Here is a 22,481-nt window from a genome sequence, read left to right as displayed (position 1 = left end):
CAGTCCCATGAGACGCAGTTTGTGAGATACATGTCTCCACTGTAGTTCTGACCTGAAAGGAATCACTGCAATCTTGCATAAGGTGACGATGCGATACGAGCTGCAATGCGGCACAGTTTGGGGGCTCCATCATCGTAGCGGAGATCGTTTCGAGTCAGCAGCTGATCGACACTTTACAACCCCAGCTTGATCTCATCTTCAGTCGCGGAAGCCCAACTGAGCGGCGTATTGGCCGCCTTTTCCTTGGGCCACGACAGGGAGTCGAGGTTATCGACGTACGTTGTGTGCAAAATGAGCCAGCCAGGTTCAGCTAGATTGTGTACATGGATCCCACAACTTGTCAACTTGTGGCCTAGAGTTTGGGTAGCGGACCAAACTACAAAGACTGTAAAAGCGGGAGCAGTGGGTCTTTGGGCTTGGATGACATCCGGACCCAAGTGTCGTATCGAAGGACCCAGTACCAAGATGGCAATTTCGAGCGAATGCAAAGAATTGGTCTGAGCAGCCGCGGGGGAAGCGCGTGCCGCAGGTAGACTAAGGTTAGCTCCCTGAATCGTCAGCCGAAAGCACTTACCCTGGACGTGACGGTGAGTCGACCAGCTTGAGTGGTCGATTATTCGAGACGATCATGCGTCCTCCGCCACTCACAAGTGTTTGATCTGACGGCATTCAACAGGAGCGCGGCTCGTGTATTGACACTCGCGAGAGGCGGTAGCCTCGTCACTGGCCAGTCGACGCCACGCATGAACCGGCCCATCACGTGTGTGGGCTGCTCTAGATTTGTTGCGAGCGTTTGACTGCACTCTCCACCTTCCGCTTTCAGCAAGAACGATAAGACGATATCTCCGTTGACGCTAACGGGAATTATTCGAGGGGAATGCATCGACAGAAGGATTCCGTTGTGGTAGGGCCATGTTGAGCCATCCCCTGCGAGGCGTGCTGAATTTGTGCGCCTGAGAGGCTCTTCCCACACGAATTAAGCCTAGATGTCAATCGACGACAGGACAGATTGTTGTCAGGGCTGGTTGTCCATCGAATAGGCGATGAGCAGTAGCAGCGAGATGAACTTGTTAAGGAGTGACTTTTCTTGGGCGATCGAGCAGTAGCTGAGCACAGGAAACTAGCAGTGTATCGGTACCAGCGAGAAATGACGCGTGGTGCTGTGATATCGGAGGGGTACAGAGTCCTTTCGGAATAACTCCGTACTCTAGCGTGTATACACCTGCGCATCTGCGAAGATTCCCAAGAATTCGGATGTGCCGTATGACTACATGGATAGCTTGTCAGCATCTGATCATGACTCGTCTTGAAGAAACAAGGTAAAGCGAAGTTTTGTAGGCTGGCCCCAAGCCGTCAGACGCAACCGAAGCCACGAGCTCCTTACCCCCGCATTGATACCAGTGCGGAATGCTAAAGAGTGCACTGTCTGTTACCGCATCCCCGACAAGACAGTTTTATCCCCGCTGCACATCATCGCGTGACAGTCCAGGATTGGTTGGTGATGTGACGTGATGGTCAGAGCTGCATACGCGCGCTTAATTGAAGGATCGCGACTTCGTGACGAATTTGAGGCCGAAATCTCGCTTCGCTGCAGCGAACCTGAGTTGGTTGAAATCGATCTCAGTAGGAGCTGTTGCTGCTCATTGATCCAGATGGGGCAGATAGAGCGATTGGCGATGTGATCGCGATGATGGGGAAGACGGAGGTTCCGAGTGAGATTAGCGGAGGGCTGGGGTACGGTACCAGATGGCCTAACGGGCGATGCCAAGCCCACTAGCCTCAAACGGAAAGGACCTCTTCGCACGCAACAATCCATGGATCTGGCTGTGCGCACCACCGGAGCTGTTCCCACCGGCTGATCTTTCTGTTCGCATTCCGTCACGCGGCATGCGCGTTTCCAAGGTAGATTTTGACTTGACACTCTAAGCGCAGCCTATAGGGGTCTGTTAGTGCTACATGGCATGGCTGATGTCGCAGACTGCGGAACTTCGTCACGATAGAGTGCTCTCGAATATCGAGTCGTCCATGCCGTGGTTGAGAAGACGCGGTGCCATTACAGAGAAGTCCAGTGTCTCGCACGAGGTGCTAAATGACGATACGGGTGGCTCAGCATATCTCGATCGAGCTGAGCAACGTGATCAACATCCCCCTTTACTAATCACACTTGTACCCCTTGACTCGATCCGAGTGCAGCAATCCTCTTTGACTCATGGTCAATTGCAGCACTATAGCAACTTGCATCAACCAGCTCTGCTTTTTCCTTAAGTGCATGAGCCCAGATTGGTACCGGCCTTGGAGCTGAGCGATTTACTGAGGAACTCCAACATGGGTGAACCCTTCAGTCGAACGTCTTAGATTTGGAATCACCACCACGTGTTTCTTGGGTTTGATTTGGAGTTTATCAGCTTGGTCATGAAAGACGACAATACTGGTGCGATTGACGTCAGCGTCATCGAGAGAGATCAGGTTCCTGGAGTACACATCTGTCTACGATACGCTTCCATCTCTTCTCCATCCAGAAGCTTTCGAACGCTGATTCCTATTCAAGAAGATGTTCATTTCGAGTCTTCCCAAGGTTCTCAGCAGTCATTGAAAAAGCAAAATCACCGCAAACCCTCCACAGTCTCAATACCACCCACAGCTTCCCATACCAAATCCTACCCAAGACCCAAGCGCAAAGACCACGAGACGATGTTACATCAAGGGCGCAACAAAGCCAGTTAGGTACGTGCCCACCCACTACCAAAACATGACTTCGTTACGAACTCGAACCCAACGCGCCGCACAACGATGGCCCGCCCGTACCGTCCGTCGCGTCGCATCGCCTGTAGCCGCCTTCCGCTCCGCTCCACCGTTCACTCGCAGATCGCGACGCCCAGCGAACCGTACCAAGGCTGCATACGAGGGGGCAGCACCGAGAGAAGGGCCGATGGGGACACGAGGAACGCGACTGTGGGGAAAGGGCAGATGGCTTGGCGAACACCAGCATGGTTTCGTTGTTTGCTGCGACGAGATTGTGTGATGGCGGTTGAGACGTGTGTAGGTTTGTCGGGGCTGTTGAGGATTCTGGCGTGAGGGTCATACACTTTGCTCAAGAAGACTGCGGCCTTCACATAGCACAGAGATAACACATCGAAGCACAAGTACAAATCCACACATAACAAGAAACAACGCGCTATGTCCATGAATTTGATCTAATCTCATTGACTCTAGGTAGAAATGTGTAGGCGTCTCTATAATCTCACCGCGCCGCAGCCCCCATCCCAACGCCATTCCTCCTCGCATGAATAACAGCACAAAGACACCGCCCGACCGCCTCCAAATCACCGAGAAGCGTGACGTGCCCGCGGTCGCTCGAGACGACACCGCCGCGAACTACACTATACCCAGTAGGCACCATGGCCGCACGAGCGAGTACCACACCGTCGCCGCTCGCAAAGGCAAGCTCATCATACACGTCTGCACGTTTGATGGCTTCTTTGCTTTCTACCTTTGCGCCATATACCGTCGGTGTGGACTTGCCGTAGATGAGTGCGATGGGTGGGTATGCGTTCGACGTTGTGTGTTCAGGGCGGTGGTCGAGTTCTTGTTTGAAGGCTTTGACTTCAGCGAGGGTTCGCGCAAGATACTCCACGGCTTTGTCGTAAGGGATCGTGACATCGGTCGCGGGGTTCGGCTCTTTGGATGTCTCGATGTTGTGTTCGTGGCCCATCTGGGGTCCCATGCCTGCTTGTTCGGCGCTTCCTTCTGTGACATTGTTCGCGGCGTTACGAGCTACGTCGGCTGCGTCTTTTGCGGTGCTGCTTTTGCGACTGGAGAAGGTTGGGAGTGATGAGGAGACGGCGTTCATCAGGCCACTAACGCTGAAGTTGCTGTCTTTGGGTTGTTCGGGGCGGGGCAGAGGTGCTGCTATACATGGTGAGAGGCGGTGTTCTTTCCAGGTGTTGACGTCGAAGAAGTCTACGGGATACTCTTCTTTCGTACGCTTGTTGATGAAGCACTTTCCATCGAGGGGTAGGAGAGCGTAGGATGTTCGAATGCTAAAGTTTACTTGTGCTGTTAGCACGCGTGAGGAGAAGAGGACATCGTCGCCGTTGCGGAATGGACCGAGGATATTCACGCAGCGTTGAGGCACTCCGGCATATACAACACCGGCTACTAGATCGGGACGCTGGTTGATAGCATGACGCGTGATCAAGCCGCCTAATGAGTGTGCGACTATAACGGCGCCACGCTTTTCTGGAGGGATGCCCGGCTGGTTACAGGGCAGCGACTCCAAGAATTGTATCATCCGCCGACTGAGGAAGTGCGGAGAGAGCCGCCAGTCATAACCGTAGTTGTGGACCCTGAGTTTACCATCCTTGACATTATCGCATGCATTCAGACGCTTGAACAGGCGCTTGGCTATATCGACGGGGCCAATATGGGTCAGCATGCCGCTGGGTATAATACTCTCCTCCATGCGCTCATCCGCATCTGGGTCCAAAGGTACCTCCAAGTCTACCTTGCGTAGGTTCAACCCGACCTTGATGGGCACCCAGAGTTGTCGATGAGGCGGTTCTGCTGAGCGCAAGATGGAACCTCGATAGCCTCCCAACACGACCAAGTCCCCTTCAAGCTCTTGCAGAGCCTGTGTGAAATATGGATGCGGCTCAAAGTCGCTGTCCCCACCCTTTGACGGCAGGCGCTTCTTCCTTGTCGAGTCGCGACGTGCTGCCGGTGCAGGCTCGGTTGCGCGGACATTGTCGGTTTCGCGGAGTCTAGACGCTATACTGGCATTACGGGTTCTGAATATTTCGCTGCTGGACGATAGGTTGAAGTTTGGGAACGAAGGGCTTGGCAGCTTGAAATTCGAGTCTTGCCAGCTGTCTCTGAGGGCCTTCAGCCTACTGTTGACCTGCTCTTGTACACTCTCGAAGCGCGTGTCGTCGCCAAGCGAAGACGCAAAAGACCTTGTGCGATATACGAGCAGAGAGCCCTCGGAATTGGACCGCCGTAACTTAGGCGCCGGTCGGTCGCTCGATATCTTAGGGGACGGTTGAAGGGTGTCGGTGCTCTCGTCGCTGAATTCGCGCTGGGGTATCGGAGCGGTGTTGGGTTGCTGTGGCATCTGTACGAGGCTCCTCGATGCGCTCCTCGACTCTTTGGGTGTGGAATGGCTGGCGCCATCCTGCTGTGGTATGTCTCGGGCTGGTCCACTGCTGGCGAAGGTATCTCTCCTCCGCCTGTCAGAGGTGCGTGGCTTCTCTGTATCGAGTGAGAGTGCTGACAGGCTCGGGAGCGAAAAGTGCATGTCTTTGTAGGATTTGGTGATGGACGTGGGCAGGGTGAAGGGCATGTATTTGCGCATCGTGTCCCCCATGGAGCCGCTCGAGGATGCCCGCCGTCTTCCAATCTGTAGGTGTTCGCGGAGTGTAGCTCGATGGTCGCCCGCCTTCTCCTTGTGGAATGTCTTCGGTCCTGCTCGCCATGGTGAAGGAAGTCGCGTTTGAGGGTCGGATTGCCGCTCGCGGTCGTCATTGCTCGATGTGTGCGTGGGTTTCGGCCTCACGTCAGCTCTCTGAACATCTTTGCTCGGTTCTGGACGCGGTGTCGTCTTTCTCAGTTCCGGTGTGGCATCGGTAGCTTCCTGCCAGCCCTCGAAAAAGGCCCCGTCTTCCGTGTCCTCTAGGGCAGCAGCCTTTTCCGCAGCCGGCGTTTTCGGCGAAGTCAGACGCGTCTGCTGCTTTCCTATGCTGACTCCAATCGCTGACTGTGCTGTCTCGAGCCCGAACGCGCTTTCCTCCGGCGACTCGTCTTCGGAGGGTGTGAGGTCATCGTCGACGATAGAGGCGAATTGTATGTCGGCGAGGGCACTTTGGCGACGCTGGTGGTGGGTAGGGGCTATGGATGTCTCTGCCATGGCAGGCTAGCCGTAGGAATTGGTAGGTGTATGGGCTGCAAAAGTGGCCCGAAAGTTGGCGTTGTCATGTTTACGGTACATGCTCCTCCCGCAGTGTGGCAGTGTCAGCTTTCCGCCCGCTGCCGAAAGCAGCGACATTCATGGCCGACCATCCCAGTCATCCGACCCAGCTTCATCTCGATATCAAGGACGGACGAGCGACGGTCTATTGTAGGCGACGACGGTGCAATGACGGCAAGCGCGACGCATATATTACCAAGGGCAAATGTCACGTCCAAGAGCGTGTCATGCCGATCGCGTCACGCCAGCCCACGCCCACGCGCCACGACGCCACGTTTCGTCCTTAGTCAGCTCTTCACATGACGAATCACCCCTCTTCCGTTGCAAACCATCCCGAGGCAGCGGCTCAGTACAGCACACATCCGTTATCAGCAATCTCAATCTCCATCCTTCGTTATCGTCGTATATTGACACGCGAGCACTTTTTCCAGTGCGATAGCTGTTATCCTGCTGGTTCTGGAAGGTTGCACCCAAGATGTGGACTCTCTCACCTTACGAGATACCCACGGCATACTAGGCTCCGTGTGGTATTTCTTCACGAAAAGTTCAATGGCTATGCAGCTCCTCGCGAAACTGTCTTCCAAGATCTATGGAAAATCTTAGCATGCGGCTCCGCGTCCTCCCGCTGATGCATGCAATCTAGCCTTCCGAGCCCGAGGTCGGATCGCACTCAGGAACAAGTCAGCCGATCTCCATCAGACCACCCCGGCTGCTTCTTAGTAACGCAATCGCAAGTTTGCGGGCTTTGTTCGCCAATTGAGTAACTTAATCCTTGGTGGAGCAAAGACTGGGCCTCATAACCCTTTGTTAGCCGAGCTATACTCTCGCGCCGAATGATCATCCCTTCCCGTACGACCGACGACAGAGCGACAACGAATGACAAACGTCACACTGGACTAGCATCAAGCGCAGAGACGTTATGCTAACGTATGAGCATCAACAGTTATGTCATGGTGCGATTGAAGACTGGGCCAAGTCCACATCGTCACAATATAACTTCACCGCTGGTCCTAGCCAGCGCTCGTATTTGACTGTCCTGCATCTCCTCATCTTGGTCTCACCTACACTCTTTTCCATTAACTCAAGATACCCAGCTTAGCCGCAATCCTCACACAGATCTGTCTCAAAAATGTCGATTCTACACCTCCCAGAACCACTGCCATCAACATCTATCACGCTCGGGCAGATCACTACAAACTCTTTAAGCGCCGCCTCAGACTCCATCAAGCCTCCAGTAACTTCAGAGTTCACACAGAAGGTGGCTCGCTCAAAACAAGAGGACGCTACATCTACATTGCACGTCAGCCTCACCGACGCATCACAAGTCTTCGACACCTTACGCAACGACACCAGCACACAAGACTTCCTCCGCAAGCTATCGCAACAAAACAAGCCAATCTACTTCATCACCGGCCTCCAAACTTCCAAATCCCCAAGCCACAAGCGTGCGACCGTGTCACACGAGCCCATAACCGAGGCTACCGAAACCCCGCAAACACAAGCAGTCCAACTACCCTTCCGCCGGATAGACTCGGCATCTAACATGGCCTCCCCTGGCGAAGAAGGTTCGGTCGTCGCAGTCGAGCTGCTTAAAGTAAAATGCCGCATTGGCGCCGTGGATGAACCGCATTGTATTTCGGATGTGGACTATGTGTGGAGCTATCATGCGCTTGAGGGTGAGGACGAGGATTTGCAATTGTCTATTGGGCTGGGGAAGGCGGTGGATGAACGGGAGTGGAAGGAGTTGACGGGTGGTAAAGATGAACGGGTGGAAAGAGACGCTGATCATAACTGGTCTTACGACTACGAAGACAGCGATGATGGTCTTGGTGGGTTCTAGGCGGAGATTTCTGTGAACAAAACATGACCTCCCCATGACATCAATCCAAACTCTTCACATCGATACAGTCAACAGTACTCTTCCCAGTCCTCTCCAATATCCTCCACAATAGCAATACCGTAGACCTGAGTATACTCCGTCTTCGCATCCCTCTCCGCATCGACCTCACTACTTCCATTCCGCACATTCCTCTGTGTGAGCAACTTAAGCATCACAGCTTGACAGTGCTCAACATGCTTGGCCTTGAACACCTGCAACTCTTGATTCTTCTTCTTGTAGTCGTGAAGCTGTGCTTTCATATCACCAACAGTGTTTTCCAGAGATGTCTTGGCTTCAGTCAACGTACGGACCTGTTCCTCGAGCGCAGCGGTATCCGGGGTGTCGATGGCAGTAGTCAGGTTTATGAAGTCGAGCAGAGAGGTGCGATTTGACGGAGCGATCTTTTGTCTCTTGTTGATAGCGGAAGAGGTGCGCGTCGGGGTGAAGAGCTCGCGCTTCGGGAAAGTGGGCCAGGGACTGGATGCGCGGAGCTGGTAGCCCGATTCCATGATGTCGTCTTCGTCTTCGGATAGCTCGATAAGGTCTTGGATGAGGTCTTCCGGGGGCGACTGTGCTTGCCCTTCGTCGTTGTTGGGCTGGAGGTCTAAAGGCGCTTGTGTTTGGCCATGTGCTATAGCGTCTACAGCAGAAGCGTCCGCTGTACGATTCTTCCCATACTGGCGGTATCGCGTCGGCAAAGCCTCTTCCCGTCCACCTCCTTGGAGTGTCCGTCGTAGTCGCGCCCACGCCTTCTTGATCACTGCCGCCAGCTCTTTAGGCCGTGCGTCTACTCGAGTCTGAAAGCCCTCGTCGTCTTGGAGTCCAGCGTCGATGAGCGCAACACGTGCGCACGTGCTGATTCTAGCAAACCAGATCTTGCGTGTACCGACGTTGTCTTTACTCTCAGTGAGTAGCTGGAACGCAGGCGCGAATTCAATGGCGCCGTCTAGTATTTCGGGCAGTTGGACTTCGAATAGGTCATCATCGAAGAAGCACATGCGCCACGGTCCCGATAGTGTCTGTATTTTGGCAGTGTGTTTGGGATGACGGAACGCTGCCCATACTGGTGTGTTTTCGGCGTCACGGAGATGACCTAGGAGGACTTTACCAGGAAATAGGGCGAAGTGTTCCTTGCTGTCTGGCTCTAACAAGGTGATTGCTCGTTCTTCATGGGCCGCCATGGGACGCGTCTGAAACCAATGGTCGGTGGGGATGTGGTCTTTCAGTACCTTGATGTAGTGTGTCGCTGCAGTCTTCTGCGGTTGAGGCTTCGACATGTTGAGTACGATACTGTTCTTGCACTCAACAGTGTGCCTGGGGGCGGAAACCGATGCAACAGGAGCTGCTGTTAGGCCCGCCGACGATTGTATACTTGGCCTAGCCCGGGCTGCTTGCGACACGTTGTTTAGACCTTTCTCGACATTCTTCCGTATCGATGTAAGTAGATCGGCGGGTATACCAGAGACCGTGGCTTCCGAGTAGCCAGCCTCCAACATCACGATCTTGATCACTATCTTTAACCGCTCCTCCCAAGCTGCAGTACCAAGGGGACACGCGTCATCTGCAATAAGGCGACACCACGGTACGAAGTGAGACTGCGCAAATGGTGTATGATCCGTATTGTCGCCGCCGCGGTTGTCCTCGTAGTGTACTTCCATCGTCGTCTTGTGATTACTCATTATCCTGCGCAGATAGCCCCACACGCGAGTACCATCGTTTGTACCGAGGAGGACTTTACCGGGGTAGAATGGACGTCCATAGTATATGTCTTGTTGTGATGCTTCCACTGTAGGATAGCAGTCGGTTGGGATGGCGTTGCGTAGCTTTGCGAGCACGGCGGGGTGCTTGTTTTGCTGGTCTTTGAGTACCGCTTTGTTGATGCGTACATCTTTAGTGGGCTAATATAGCTGTTAGCCTTCATGAACAGACTGTGTATGTCGCGATGCGCTAGTCTGCGAACCTCTTGAATTGTGGGCGCCATGGGGGTAAGTTGCTCTATGTAGTAGTTAGTAACCGCTATCGCGTCATATCCTTGATGCTCCGCCTGTCTCTGTGGTTCACAGAGTACCTGAGCCTGTTTGGGTGTTGTTTTGCGTCCGAGAAAAGAAGGGACTTACCTAGCCTCTGCCTAGGTAGGCTGTAACAATCTACTTGAACAGATATAGTGCTACAGAGATGGCTCTGTGTTATCCCGACTGTATATCTGGTGTGCTTGTGCGTGATCAAATTAATAGCGTAGTCTCGATACAGTACAAGTTGGAGGAGACGAGAGAGGGCGCACTGCATCACTAACGCGGCTAGCGTCGTCGGATTACCTAGGAGATCACAACAAACGAGAAATGTATTCACTGCAGTGCGCAAATCATATAGAAAGAATGTTTTTCGACTATACAAATGATTAGACACATCCTGACTAGTTTTGAGGTACTCTGAAGAGGCCCGCTAAGTGCTGCCCTAATCGTGAATAGAGAGGAAGTAGTAAATGCACACTTTTGGAAAGCAGCCTGGAAAGGAAAATAACATACAGATAACTCCATCGCCTGCTAATTGTGCTGTAGAGGCTGCATTCATGGCATCGGCTGTTTCATGTATACGCACATAGAGCCCGACTAACAGCCGAAGCGCTCCCAAGGTCCACAGCTTATGCGCATAGTAAGCAAAAACCCAAATGAGAGTAGCATCTTCAGGATCACTGAGTTGTGGGAAGTGTTAGACGCACTCAGACTATATCGCCCAGCGCTCCGACTTCAACTTCAATACCGTATGTCTCGACGTACTGGCTCTTAGCGTCTCGGCTTGCCGTTTCTGGATCGGTTCCATCTTGGTCACCAATGTCGAAAGCCATGACTTCGAGTAGAATGTGCTGCGCATGTTTGACATGCGCTTGTCTCAACTTTCTGAGACTGCCCATCTCCGCTTGTAGCTCCGCGCCGTCTCGCTCGAGTTTTGCTATCTTCTCATGGGCGACGGCTAGCTCACTTCGCAGAGTCACGGCGCCAACAGTCTTCTCTTTGCATAGTTCTTGAAGCTGTTCGTTCTCTGTCTTTTGTCGCTCGGCGTCAACTTCGAGAGTCGCACATCTCTTCTTCGAAGCGGCAAGCTCGTAAGATAGAGATCCTGGCCCAGTCTCACGAGCCCTCCTAAGAAACTGTATCGACGGCGATATCTGATCGAGAGTTAGAAAGGTATTAGGAGTTGTTTAGTGACTTACCGAGCTTACGGTCGAAAATCCTCTCGGAGCTGGTGTCGTAGCCAACGAGACTGAATCTCCAGCATCTTCACCAGCTTCGTGATCAGAGGCCATACGACGCTTTTTGGGCCTCATGTCTGCAATCGGGATGCTGGGAGAACTGGAAATAACATCAATGCTGGATGAAGCATTGATATCGTCCGAGGCTTCTACGTCAGCGGGTCTTGCGGTGCTGGTGTCAAGTCTGTTCCGGTTTTGGCGAATGATCTCGGCGGCTCGTGGTGCTTTGGTCTGGATTGAGAGCTCGTCTCCGTCAATCATTCCCGCGTGAACGAGTGCTGCCCGTACACAAACGGCTACCGAAGCCCGCCAGGGATCGCGTATGGTTTTCTTCTTCTCGCGTGCTTCAGGATCTCCAAGATATCGAAAAGGCTTGTCGAAATCTATCTTACTAACGAGATCTTCATCCCTCAAGTTTGCCTTTCGGCCGTCGTTCCAGTAGCACAGAATGTGTCCAGACCTTTCGGCGGATGCTTTCCCTTTGGCGGACGCTTTCCCTTTGACCCTCGCCCACACCTCCTTTGGTGAGCCACTCGGTGATTTTGCAGATGGCAAAAATCCAAGGTAGACTTTTCCAGGATACATTTTGCCGACATCCTCACTGCAGTTCTCGACACGTGGCCAGACTGTAGGCGGAAATGCCTCTTGTAGTTCTTGTATATGAGACGGTTTCATACCCGACCTTTTTGCAGAAAGAGCGTGCGCAGTACTGCTAGGTTCTGTCAGAGACGCCTCTTCCTCGTTATCTCCACCCAGATACTCGTCCTCAGACTCAGGTTCCATGATCTGTTCGATGAATCTGTCTAGGTAGTCTCCCTCCGACGGTCGCTTGCCGTTGGCGTTGCGCATCGAAGAAGAACTGGCTTGGTGGGTAGGCTTGCGCTTGTTGATGACACTGATGACTGTTGCTAGGTCTGGAAACGTATAATCCTTTGGGTCCAGATATCCACTCCCAAGGAGAGCAATCTTTACGACCGTTTTGAGACGCCTCTCCCATTCGCCACCAGAGGAGCCTACAGGTGACTGGTCTGTAGCGATCATGCAACACCATTTCTGGAACTCGACCTTGCGGAACTTTGGCTCGCCGATCCGGAGCTCCTCGTGGGTATTGTAATAGAAGCTCAGTACAGCACCTCCTCTGCAATCAATCTTCCAGAGATGAGCCCACAAGGCGCGTTCTTCCGCAGTATCCTGTCCCTGGCTCTTTTCTGGGTTGACGTGGCCGACCAGTACCCTCCCGTGTTGAAGCTCTGCTTTGCCGAATGATACGTCTTCTGAGAGTGCTGGGCGTACCTCCGGCCAAAGCTTATCGGGAAGGACCTCGCGAAGTCTTGTCAATGCCTCATGATGTACAGGGAATATGTTAGCCTTGTTGCTTGTTCCGCTGGAATGGGAACTCGGCTTGCTGTCTGAGACCATGGTACGGTTTGTGGCGAGGTGCGAAGGGAGATATGTCGGCTGGCGCATGATACGGGGGGAGTGATTTCGATGAGAGTGATGTGTCGAAAACGTCAGCTCTTGTATCTGTAGTATTCTCATTCAAGACTTGCTGAACTCGTGGGCGATTCGTCAGGACCAGAGAATGGAGGTGACTAGACCAGAGTACGAGAGTGGCAGAGATCAGGCGTGCCAGGGTCGAATTGAGTAACGCAGAAGCAGGAGGTTGAGTCAATTAAAATGGACGGTGACCGCAAGTTTGAGTTTCGTTATCACAACAACGGGTGCCCGCGCCTTTGGATTTAGTCACCTACAAACAATGGGTGACGGGCAATCTGAGTGCCAAGAGAGGGCAATTGGGACATGGGGGCGCCATCGGACGCGTCAAGGCAGCCGTTCAGGCCTGACCGCCAGGAATACTGACACATTGCAGTGATGCCAGATGTAAGCCGATCTTGTGATAGGCTGAATGTGCTCGTGTATGAGACAAGTGATGGAGATGCAAACGACCTGGAGCGGGATACCTGCCGCGCTAACGAGTAGGCGCTAGCGCGAAAGACAGGCACTTCGGGCAGGCACATCACCAAAGGACATCAAACCCCCCTCCACACCGCCGAATGACGTACGATATACAGACAAACCAACCTCGCTATTGGACGCCGAACCTTTGGAGAAAAGTCCAGCTCGCCGTGACTACCGATGGCGCATCTCGCTCGCGTCTACAGTGCGCGAAGACGCGTCGCGCTGAACACCTACGTCGAAACGACCTGTCACGAACAGGACACAGCCTCTGATACGTCGCGATATCGGGTGGACACCGCAAGATCCACCCTTTGATGACAAAGACCGCAATGGCGGGTCTACAACCATACATGTGGCATAACGTGCGGGAACCTTGTGTCGGTTCGGCAGCCGACAGTGCAGCTTGGCCAGAATGTCAACTTCCGCGCAGGCTGGCCAGGGCAACCCGCCTAGAACAGGTCTCGAGGCATATAAAAAGCCATGTCGCTGGTCTTATGGGTCGATGCTTCGGCTAGGCGCGTTGAACAGCCACTGTCGCTATAGGCTTGAGGAGCTTGCTCCCCTGCACAGGGTACGCACTACCGTGAAGACGACCTGCCGTTTGGTCTTGGTCTCCGCACATGCTAGTGTAGCGACGCGCCGCTGTAAATGCTCCTGTAGTACACAGTTGCCGCTTCCTTGTCATGGGGCATGGCATGGACTACAGTCGGCAACTACCTAATGCATACTACGTGCTAGACAAGTGGGCGGTAGAGGGCTTATCGCCCAAGCTTTCTCTGAAGACCGAGCACTAAATGTAGCCGGGATACTGATCATCTCGCAGACCGCACTCGCAGCCGTAGTACACGATCGTTTTGCAAGCGCGCAGGCATACTCGTGACACGATACCGAGTTCTAGCTGAGCGTCGATACCACCTGCTCGGTTATATAACGAAAGCACGATCTGGCGAGCGAAGAGGGAACGATGTGATGAACATGGGTGGAGAGTGCATGGGTCTACCTGATACATTCGTGATTGATGAGAGAGCGGCTTTCGATCTCTGGTAGGCGTACCTTCATACTATACACTCCGAATGGGATTTGTGTCAATCACCCTAAACCCGATCTTTTGCCCGCCTCATCATGTCCGCTAATGAGTTCTCTGATAGTTTCGTGTCTGAACATTCGAACCGCTCTGTAATTAGCAGGAGCTTCCAGGGTTTAGCTACCGCCAGTACTTTGCGCCCTCCCTGGTCATGTTCATCCAGCTCAGCGAGCGATTTGCTCTCAATAGCATCTAGAATGATCGGCCTGCAGACCTCGTAGACCTCACGGACTCTACGGAAAGATTCATCAAGACATGGCCTTTTTCATTATCGCACCTAACATCTATAGCATACCATGAGGATACCATCACAACACTTTTTATGCTATGTTGATTTAGAACACGGTGTGCACCTCCAAGGCATGATATAGCCAAAAGAAAACGAGTCTCATAATAATAGGCTGTGGATTGGGACGTTGCGGTGGGGTATGGCTCTTTCCTCATCGCGTGTGCACGTGCGGGGCAAATGACAGAGCTTGATCTCGCCAATCACCGTTTGTCTCCGCCTGCACCATCGCCAGTCAACTCATCTCTCGATCTCAGATCAACACCAAGGCATCGTGTATTACCCCGTTCCTTGAACGGACTACACCTCATTCGTGGCCATGCATGAAATCGTGACTTTGCAGTTCGGCAAGCAGAGCAACTACCTGGGCACCCACTTTTGGAACACACAAGTAGGTCACGAATTCTTGGCGCTCCGTCGTCTCATCTGATATTTTCGCAGGAGTCCTACTTCACATACCCGCCCGAGCCAGAGTCACCTGTGAATCATGACATACTGTTTAGGCCAGGTGTTGCTCCAGATGGGTCCGATACTTTTACGCCAAGGACGCTCATATACGATCTCAAAGGTGCTTTTGGTAGCATGAGAAAGATCAATGCGCTATACGAGGCCGAAGACGACAGAAGCATATTGGATCAGAACGGTGTCTGGCCATCGAAGCCTATTGTACAGCGTGCAATAGAGACTATCCCACAATCCACCTATCAAGAGCACCTCGATGCCGGCCTACAGCCTCCTCCGCTCAGTACATCGTCTGTCAGATATTGGTCAGACTACAGCCGTGTCTACTACCATCCAAAGTCCATTGTTCAGCTGTCGGAGTTCGACGTCAACGATAAGCTCATGCCCTTTGAGAGCTGGGACGTAGGAATGGAGCTTTTCGAGAAGCTTGAAAGGGAAGTAGATTTGGTTGACAGAGATCTACGACCATTCGTCGAAGAATGTGATGGCATTCAAGGACTCCAGATCTTCACGGGTGTTGATGACGCCTGGGGCGGTTGGGCCTCGGGATGGCTTGAAAGGCTCAGAGACGAGTACGGCAAGATGAGCATTTGGACGTGGGGCTTAGGTGACCATGGTGCCAACTCATCGACCCCTCGAGTAGGTTCCTATTCAGGGTTTTGGATAAACTCAAGACTAACATAGAGCAGGAAAGACGCATACAACAAGTGGCGAATTCTGCGCGATCTCTTCAAATACTTGGGGAGCAGTCGTCAGTATACGTCCCGATGTCGAACAGCCCTGCTAAACTACCGGGCTATCTATCGTTAGATGCAACTTCTCCCTGGCATATTGCAGCTTTACAAGTCATGGGTCTGGAAAGCATGACCATATCCTCACGTTTGAGAGCATCTCTAGGCGGGCGCGGAACGCTTCAGGACTTGGAAAACACTATCAACAGTACCGGGAAACGACGTATAGCGAAGCTCGAGATGAGTGCTGCAGATCCGGAGGTACTGTCAGATAAGGCTTTCGATGAAGCCGAGAAAGCGGAAAAGGTTGGTTCCATGACATCAAGGCAGACAAGTGAGGGCGACGATCGACTAAGCCATTTCGACATTGATACCTTCACTCGCGATTACAGAACGGCTACCAGGAAAGGAAAGAAAGAACACGTTTTTGGGCGAGCGGAGGCTTCTCGTGGAGAGTGGGCCCTATCTGAAGATAACGAACGTGATCCTCATGACAGGTTCGATAATGGACCAGCAGTGCAAAGGTATGTGTCACTTCATCACCATCGATGCGTATATCGTATTATCAGCGCTTGCAAATTGGGCGCAAAACGAGGAATTCAGGCTGACGCGTTTCAGATTTGCTGCACCGCTACTATTTCCTTTGCTTGACAGCTTTCCTCGTTCGATGCTGGACGTAGGGTCCGGTCACTCCACTAAGCTTGCTGTACATACGGGGCTGACGACAAGTACCACTGTCGCTGATCAGATCCGAGCAGTCGAGCAGATCGTCAAGCGAATGGGCGGCATTGAAGAAAAGGAAGCGCTATGCAACGGCTTACAAGTCCTCGCGGAAGAATACGATGAAGGCTGGGATAGTGGATCAGAAAGCGATGACGACGATTAGTCGCGTTGCAACGAGCCTGCTTTTTACGCGTGGCTGGCGCACAGTGTCTTGATGGGAATGACAGCGCGTCTGCTCCCGGCCTCAATACACAAGGATATTACCGTCAGACACGACCGATTGATCTGCGACACAACACTCTGGTGACACCAATACAACACATACCTTTGCGCGATTCGTAGCGGATGTGCAGGGCCGGAATTTCTGTGCTCGAAGAACTTTTCATCACTGAGCAAGCACTGCGACATCTGACGGATGTTGAGGTGCCGCCACGACGGTACAGGGAACCCCGAACGTGGAAGGCATCAGACCCCATCGAGCTCGGCTTAGGAAGAGCATGCGACGAACCCCCATAGTGACATCATACTGAACAAGTCGTTATGCATGGTGCTTCGTTACGCCGCAGTTCGGGCTTGATCGCCAGGGCAACCCTCTGCAAGTTTTGCGCTGTTAAGAGACCTCTATTTTCTGATCGCAAGCCAAACTTTGGACTGAGCCGGACTAAGGCCGCGATCTGCTGGTGGGCCAAGACATGATCTGGTGATATTGGTGAAGGTTTTACTGCTCGCGCGTATGCAGGGTGGAGCCTGCCGCTGAACCTTTACGCGTTCGCGGACGCTTGTACGAAGCGCCGGGTAGCTAAACTGCAGGTGTGCGCGGCAGCTCTTGCTCGCCCGAACACCACAACAACGGTCGTCTGGAACCCAAATCTGACTGCGATGCACGATACGGCTGGGCGTCCTTGCTAGGATGGGGCCAGCCGCAATCAGCTAATGACTTTCCGAACGGCGGCGGCAGCTGCTGCAGGAACTATCTACAGCTGCCGTAAGCTGACGCGCAGCCAGTCGTACAACGACAGTCAGGAAAACTCTGATTCTTACTGCGATTGCTCAATGATCGGGGTAACGCGGGGTAGCGAGGCATGCGAACGTTGCAGCAGTCTGGCTGGGACACTACCAGCCTCCAACGAGTCCGCCAATTGCAATGCGCCGAAAAGTTCACGATATGGAAACACCCTGGATTTTCGATAAACACGCCTGCAAGCCACCGTCTTAGCTCCTGACAGTGGCCGGTTCAAACGCTCAAAGCTATTGATTGAGACCGGCCATGCGCCCAAGGACAGCAAACAAACGGAGGAGAGTCCGCGCCATGCACAACTCTCATTACTACAGTTCTGTCGCGTGCAAAGAGGTGGAAAGTTTGGTCAGCGCGTCCCAATACACGCGCAATTCTCGGGATGATGTAAGATAATCCTTGCTACAGTGCAGGGTCGCAACATTGTACAGTTTCTCAACAATACGCGCAAGGAAGCTTGTTTATCGCTGTCATGCTAGGACAATAGTATAGACAATCTTCCAAGCTTCGACTGAGACCGCCGTCAGCCGAAGTCCCATTGTGCTGGTGCACAGCTCGTGTTCACGACAGACCAAAGCCCACGATGTCTTAGCGGCCCTGCAGTCCGCGCAAATATACCTGGTTGTTTGGATTTCGGACTCACAGAATGACCCTCGTGTTACCCGGTGACACATTGAATACAGGAAAACGGTTCGATGGCGTTTCATTGGTGCGGCTGAAGACTTATGCCATGTTTGGACAACGTTATGTCACTGCCACTCACCGTTGGTTGGTGGGGTGGCTGGAATACAGCTGTAAGTTCCAACCTCTGCGGCTACCAAAACGGTCACCAAGTCAGCATGCATGAGAAGGCAGGGCGTCGTGTTCTCCTAACCACCGATTATCCTGGTAGCCTTATGCATGTAGCTACGGTTTAGGTAAGTCGTTCGCTGACTAGCGATCTTTTGCAGCCGGTTGCTAGGGTAAACTTGGCCAGCAAACGTTCTTAGAGACGCCTGCCATACTGAGAGAGCCTCATCCCGTGGTATGGCCGAGACTACGAACATGATCGACTTGAGGTGATTTGGAACTAAAAACGTCCGGATGAATGTGGGGAACTACTTCGGAGCCCCTCAACCGTCTTGCGTGGATGCGACCCTGTTGTGGCTTTCCCATGGGTAGGGCAAAGCAGAAGGCTGGTAGGGTGTGAAGATCCCGCCTCTCCTAATGAGTATATTAGGTTCGCATTCCTCCTCAGTCTCATATATCGTGCCTCTCAAGCTTCATCAAGTCTTCGATCTTCAACACAGCAGCTCTTTCGTTACGGTTGCTCTGTTACCTTCGCTTCGCACCCATCACCTAGTAATACTCTTTACTCCTTAATACATCCAACACCTCTCGTCAGAACAGGATGAGATACTCCTTGGCAACGATGGCCCTTGTGGGCGCTGTCTACGCTGCTCCCTACGGTGGCGGCTACGGCGCCTCCAGCAGCGACGGCTACGCTGTGCCTTCCTCTGTATGTTAACACAAGTACCGTTAGCTTTTGAAGCGTTCAGCTCTAACAACATATAGTCCGGATACGGTGCCTCTCCATCCGTGAGCAAGCCCTACGAGGCGTCCAGCACTCCTTGCGAGGAAGAGAGCAGCAGCGTGCCTCCGGTTGTGACCTCTTCGACTTACGTCCCACCTGTCGTCACCTCCAGCTATCCGGTCCACGAGTCTTCAAGCGTCCCCCATGTCTCCTCCAGCACGCCTTGCCCGGAGTCGAGCACCCCTGTTGTGCCGTCTTCCACTTACACTCCTCCCGTCGTTACGTCGACCTACACTCCTCCGGTTGTGACTTCGACCTACACTCCCCCGGTCGTTACGTCCACTTCCATCTACACCCCACCGGCGAGTTCCAGCACCCCGTGCCCGGAGTCAAGCACACCTGTTGTGCCATCCTCCACCTACACTCCCCCCGTTAAGACGTCAATCTACACTCCTCCAGTCGTTACGTCGACCTACACTCCTCCGGTTGTGACTTCAACCTACACTCCCCCGGTCGTTACGTCCACCTCCATCTACGTACCACCCGTGAGCTCCAGCTCTCCCTGCCCGGAGACTGAGACCATCACCGTGCCGTACTCAAGCTCTAAGCCCTACGTGCCATACTCGAGCTCCAAGCCTTACGTGCCAGAGGTCTCCAGCACCACTGAGGTCACCATCACCTCGACTGTTGTCATTCCTCCCAGCTCCACTCCTTACGTACCCGAGGCTTCCACTTACCCTGTGGTCCCTCCCGTCGTCACCTCGTCTGTACCCGTCCCGGAGGTCTCCACCTACCCAGTCGTGCCTCCCGTCGTCACCTCGTCTGTACCTGTCCCGGAGGTTTCCACCTACCCAGTCGTCCCTCCCGTCATCACTGAGTCGGTGCCCGTCCCAGAGGTTTCCACCTACCCTGTGGTCCCTCCCGTCGTCACCTCGTCGGTGCCCATCCCCCCTGTTATCACTGAGTCTTTCCCCATTCCTGAGACTTCCACTCCCGTCGTCCCGGAGGCGTCTTCCTCCGGATACGCCGTTCCTCCTCCTCCTGTTATCACTGAGTCTGTCCCCATCCCGGAGACTTCCACTCCCGTCGTCCCCGAGGCGTCTTCCTCCGGATACGCCCCTCCCCCTCCTGCTGAGGAGACCACCACTGTCGTTGTCCCCCCTGCCTCCTCCCACGCCTCCACACCCGTCGGTACCGCCTCATCATCCATTTACCACGCCTCGTCCGCTACCTCCCCCGGCTACCCCGAGTACACTGGCGCTGCTAGCTCCACCAAGCCCCTCGCTGCCTTCATGGCCGGTGCTGCCGCTCTCGCTTACTTCGTCTAAGCGGTCGACTCTTACCACACTTTGTACAAGATGTACAAAAGCACACTTTTCGCTTTTCTTACTCTCCTTCATCGCAAGACTTCACCCAACCCCCTTTTAATCCCCCACACAACGACGACACGGGCACACGGAGGATAGACGGGCAACGCATTACGTCGTTCTCTTGTAATCACTAATGACCTTTACTACTCTTCTTCGGTGGCGTGGCCCGGTCATGGCGAATGCGTCACTTGGCTTGGCCATGAGCGTTTTGTATGCGCCCTATCAGCAAGCATTTATTACAGTGTCCTGCGATACGCGACTGCGCGGAATGGTTTGGAGTAATGTATCGAACGAAAAGTAATGACGGTGGCCTTCTGATTGGAATCTAGATAGCTCATGTAACTGTAGTAGTAATCTATCACGAGGTTAACCGGCTTCTGAGAAAGTGCCATCGAATGCTTGACTTGCGCGACGCGCTTTTTGTTGGTTGAACCGATTGCGCTGCTTTCCATTGTATGGCTTGTGGCTTCCGTACTTCATGTTGATGGTGGCTCGCATCGCCATTGTGAGTCTGGCTCTTTCGACGTGTAGGGAGCGCGCAGGTGCGGCGAGGCTGATCGCTCCAGGGGGTCAGCGCGCGTATACACGCTAACACCGCCATCGACAGCAATCCGAAGTTGCCTGAAAAGGAAGTTTACCGTACGTCATGCCGCAACACCCGAATGATGCCGATCAGCCTTACCCGCACCCCTCGACACATCCAAATCCCATGGCATACGCAACGCTTCTCCACAAATCTGCCCTGAAATCCCATGTTAGGGCCCAGATCAAGATGCAGGTCACGGCGCCCACTCCCCCATCCTTTTCCTACACCAAAAGGCGCGCGTGAACATTTGGATCTCCCGATCTTCGAGTCCATGAATCATCGACTCCCGCATCTAGCACCACCGTCAATTAACACTGTCGTCATCTTACGCTCACGCATGCACGCGTCAACATAGGCCTACACGTATATAGTACACAACCGCGTCAATGGATTCAGCTTCCGACAACCCAAACTCCATGCCTGCAGCAACCAGTGGCTCTCGCTCCAAGCTCCTCTCAACCAATTTCAAGAACTTTATCAGTAAACCCGCCCTCAAACATCCTCAGAAAGCACTTACCGTGCAGCTTTGGAACGCAGAGCAGAAGTCGAATCCAAGCGGCAGCAACCCACCTCCGCGACTAGCAGCCGGACAGCAAAGAGCAGAGATGTCGACTTCAACCAGCGGACAAGCTACGGGCGATATCGTCAGCAGCGGGAACTCAGGATTCCCCAAGACGAGCGATGCGCCCGGCGAGCAGTTTGAGCCCAGACAGACGGCTACGAGTGAAGACTACGAGCCCGACCCAAGCAAGAGCATCAAGCTCAGCCCGCAACGCCAGGCCTTGGTCGACGACGTAAGCCCACCTCTCATGCAACAACTATCTAAACATAAAGACTAACACCTCACCCCCCAGATCATCGCCCTCTATTCCTGCCAACCCACCATCACCCGCGTAAAACGCTACACCCCCGACTGCGTCTACGACGACCAATTCGTCTACGCCAACGACCGCTACAAAATGGCCGGGCAGTGGTTCGCGCTCCCCAAACTCTTCAACGCCTCCATCAACGAATCCTACCAAGTAATCCGCTCAGACTCCGAAATGATCCAATTCAAAAACAAGCAGTCCTGGACCTTCAAACTCATCCCAAAGACGGCCACCATCACGGGCCTGGTATCGCTGAGTCTGGATCCGGACACGAGGGACACGGAGTTTATGCAGGTGAAGTATCATAAGGATCAGGCGAATGATAAGGATTATAGTCATGAGGGGGTCGGGTTTAGCTTTAAGAAGTGGCAGGCGGATAATGTGGTTAAGCATATGAGTGCGCCTGAGTTGAAGGAGTTTGAACAGGATAAGGGGGCGAATAAGGAGCATGTGAGGAAGTATGGGAGTGGGAAGGAGGAGGGGGAGGCGCCGAAGAAGGATTTTACGAATTAGGGTGATGATGATGGTGAGAGTAATGAATGGTATGAAATGAAATTTGAAGTATGCAAATCTGATCTCGCTTCGATGGTTGATCGTGTATGACGACCACTGGTTCATTGTCTCGAATTTTGATTCAGACAGTTTTTGGAAACATCTTGTAAGAAATCGCAACTCGGTAAAGACAGTGTCGCAACATGCTGCCACGCTATAAGAAAGAGCAAGATGTGACCAGAAGCCAGGGGGCAGAGAATCACTGCTCCTTATTCGAAATTATGTAGCCCAAAGACGGAT

At 53.2% G+C, this 22,481-nt stretch overlaps 6 protein-coding genes across 6 annotated transcripts; 4 read left to right on the top strand and 2 right to left on the bottom strand.

Annotated features, from left to right (window-relative positions):
- Nucleotides 1-3,241: 3,241 nt before the first annotated feature.
- On the bottom strand, nucleotides 3,242-5,902 carry J4E83_004659 (uncharacterized protein; the record flags this gene model as incomplete). Its single annotated transcript, XM_049331586.1, has 1 exon — nucleotides 3,242-5,902. The coding sequence occupies one exon, from the start codon at nucleotides 5,900-5,902 to the stop codon at nucleotides 3,242-3,244; it is 2,661 nt and encodes an 886-aa protein (XP_049189360.1).
- A 1,189-nt stretch (nucleotides 5,903-7,091) lies between these two features.
- On the top strand, nucleotides 7,092-7,802 carry J4E83_004658 (uncharacterized protein; the record flags this gene model as incomplete). The annotated part of the gene is made up of 1 exon (XM_049331585.1): nucleotides 7,092-7,802. One exon carries the CDS (start codon nucleotides 7,092-7,094, stop codon nucleotides 7,800-7,802), a length of 711 nt encoding a protein of 236 aa, XP_049189359.1.
- Nucleotides 7,803-7,870: 68 nt separating this feature from the next.
- J4E83_004657 (uncharacterized protein) lies at nucleotides 7,871-12,510 on the bottom strand (the record flags this gene model as incomplete). The annotated part of the gene is made up of 4 exons (XM_049331584.1): nucleotides 7,871-9,739; nucleotides 9,802-9,836; nucleotides 10,602-11,007; nucleotides 11,053-12,510. 4 exons carry the CDS (start codon nucleotides 12,508-12,510, stop codon nucleotides 7,871-7,873), a joined length of 3,768 nt encoding a protein of 1,255 aa, XP_049189358.1.
- Nucleotides 12,511-14,739: 2,229 nt separating this feature from the next.
- On the top strand, nucleotides 14,740-16,499 carry DML1 (mtDNA inheritance, partitioning of the mitochondrial organelle; the record flags this gene model as incomplete). Its single annotated transcript, XM_049331583.1, has 4 exons — nucleotides 14,740-14,811; nucleotides 14,862-15,521; nucleotides 15,572-16,137; nucleotides 16,232-16,499. The coding sequence occupies 4 exons, from the start codon at nucleotides 14,740-14,742 to the stop codon at nucleotides 16,497-16,499; spliced, it is 1,566 nt and encodes a 521-aa protein (XP_049189357.1).
- Nucleotides 16,500-18,762: 2,263 nt separating this feature from the next.
- On the top strand, nucleotides 18,763-20,192 carry J4E83_004655 (uncharacterized protein; the record flags this gene model as incomplete). Its single annotated transcript, XM_049331582.1, has 2 exons — nucleotides 18,763-18,849; nucleotides 19,437-20,192. The coding sequence occupies 2 exons, from the start codon at nucleotides 18,763-18,765 to the stop codon at nucleotides 20,190-20,192; spliced, it is 843 nt and encodes a 280-aa protein (XP_049189356.1).
- Nucleotides 20,193-21,206: 1,014 nt separating this feature from the next.
- On the top strand, nucleotides 21,207-22,202 carry J4E83_004654 (uncharacterized protein; the record flags this gene model as incomplete). Its single annotated transcript, XM_049331581.1, has 2 exons — nucleotides 21,207-21,614; nucleotides 21,675-22,202. The coding sequence occupies 2 exons, from the start codon at nucleotides 21,207-21,209 to the stop codon at nucleotides 22,200-22,202; spliced, it is 936 nt and encodes a 311-aa protein (XP_049189355.1).
- Between the last annotated feature and the right edge of the window lie 279 nt (nucleotides 22,203-22,481).

Source organism: Alternaria metachromatica (assembly GCF_023757995.1).
Source record: "Alternaria metachromatica strain BMP 0045 chromosome Unknown scaffold_8, whole genome shotgun sequence".
In the NCBI taxonomy this organism is placed as follows: Eukaryota; Fungi; Ascomycota; class Dothideomycetes; order Pleosporales; family Pleosporaceae; genus Alternaria; species Alternaria metachromatica.
The sequence above is the reverse complement of the archived record's forward strand: the minus strand, read 5'-3'. Positions and strand labels throughout refer to the sequence as shown.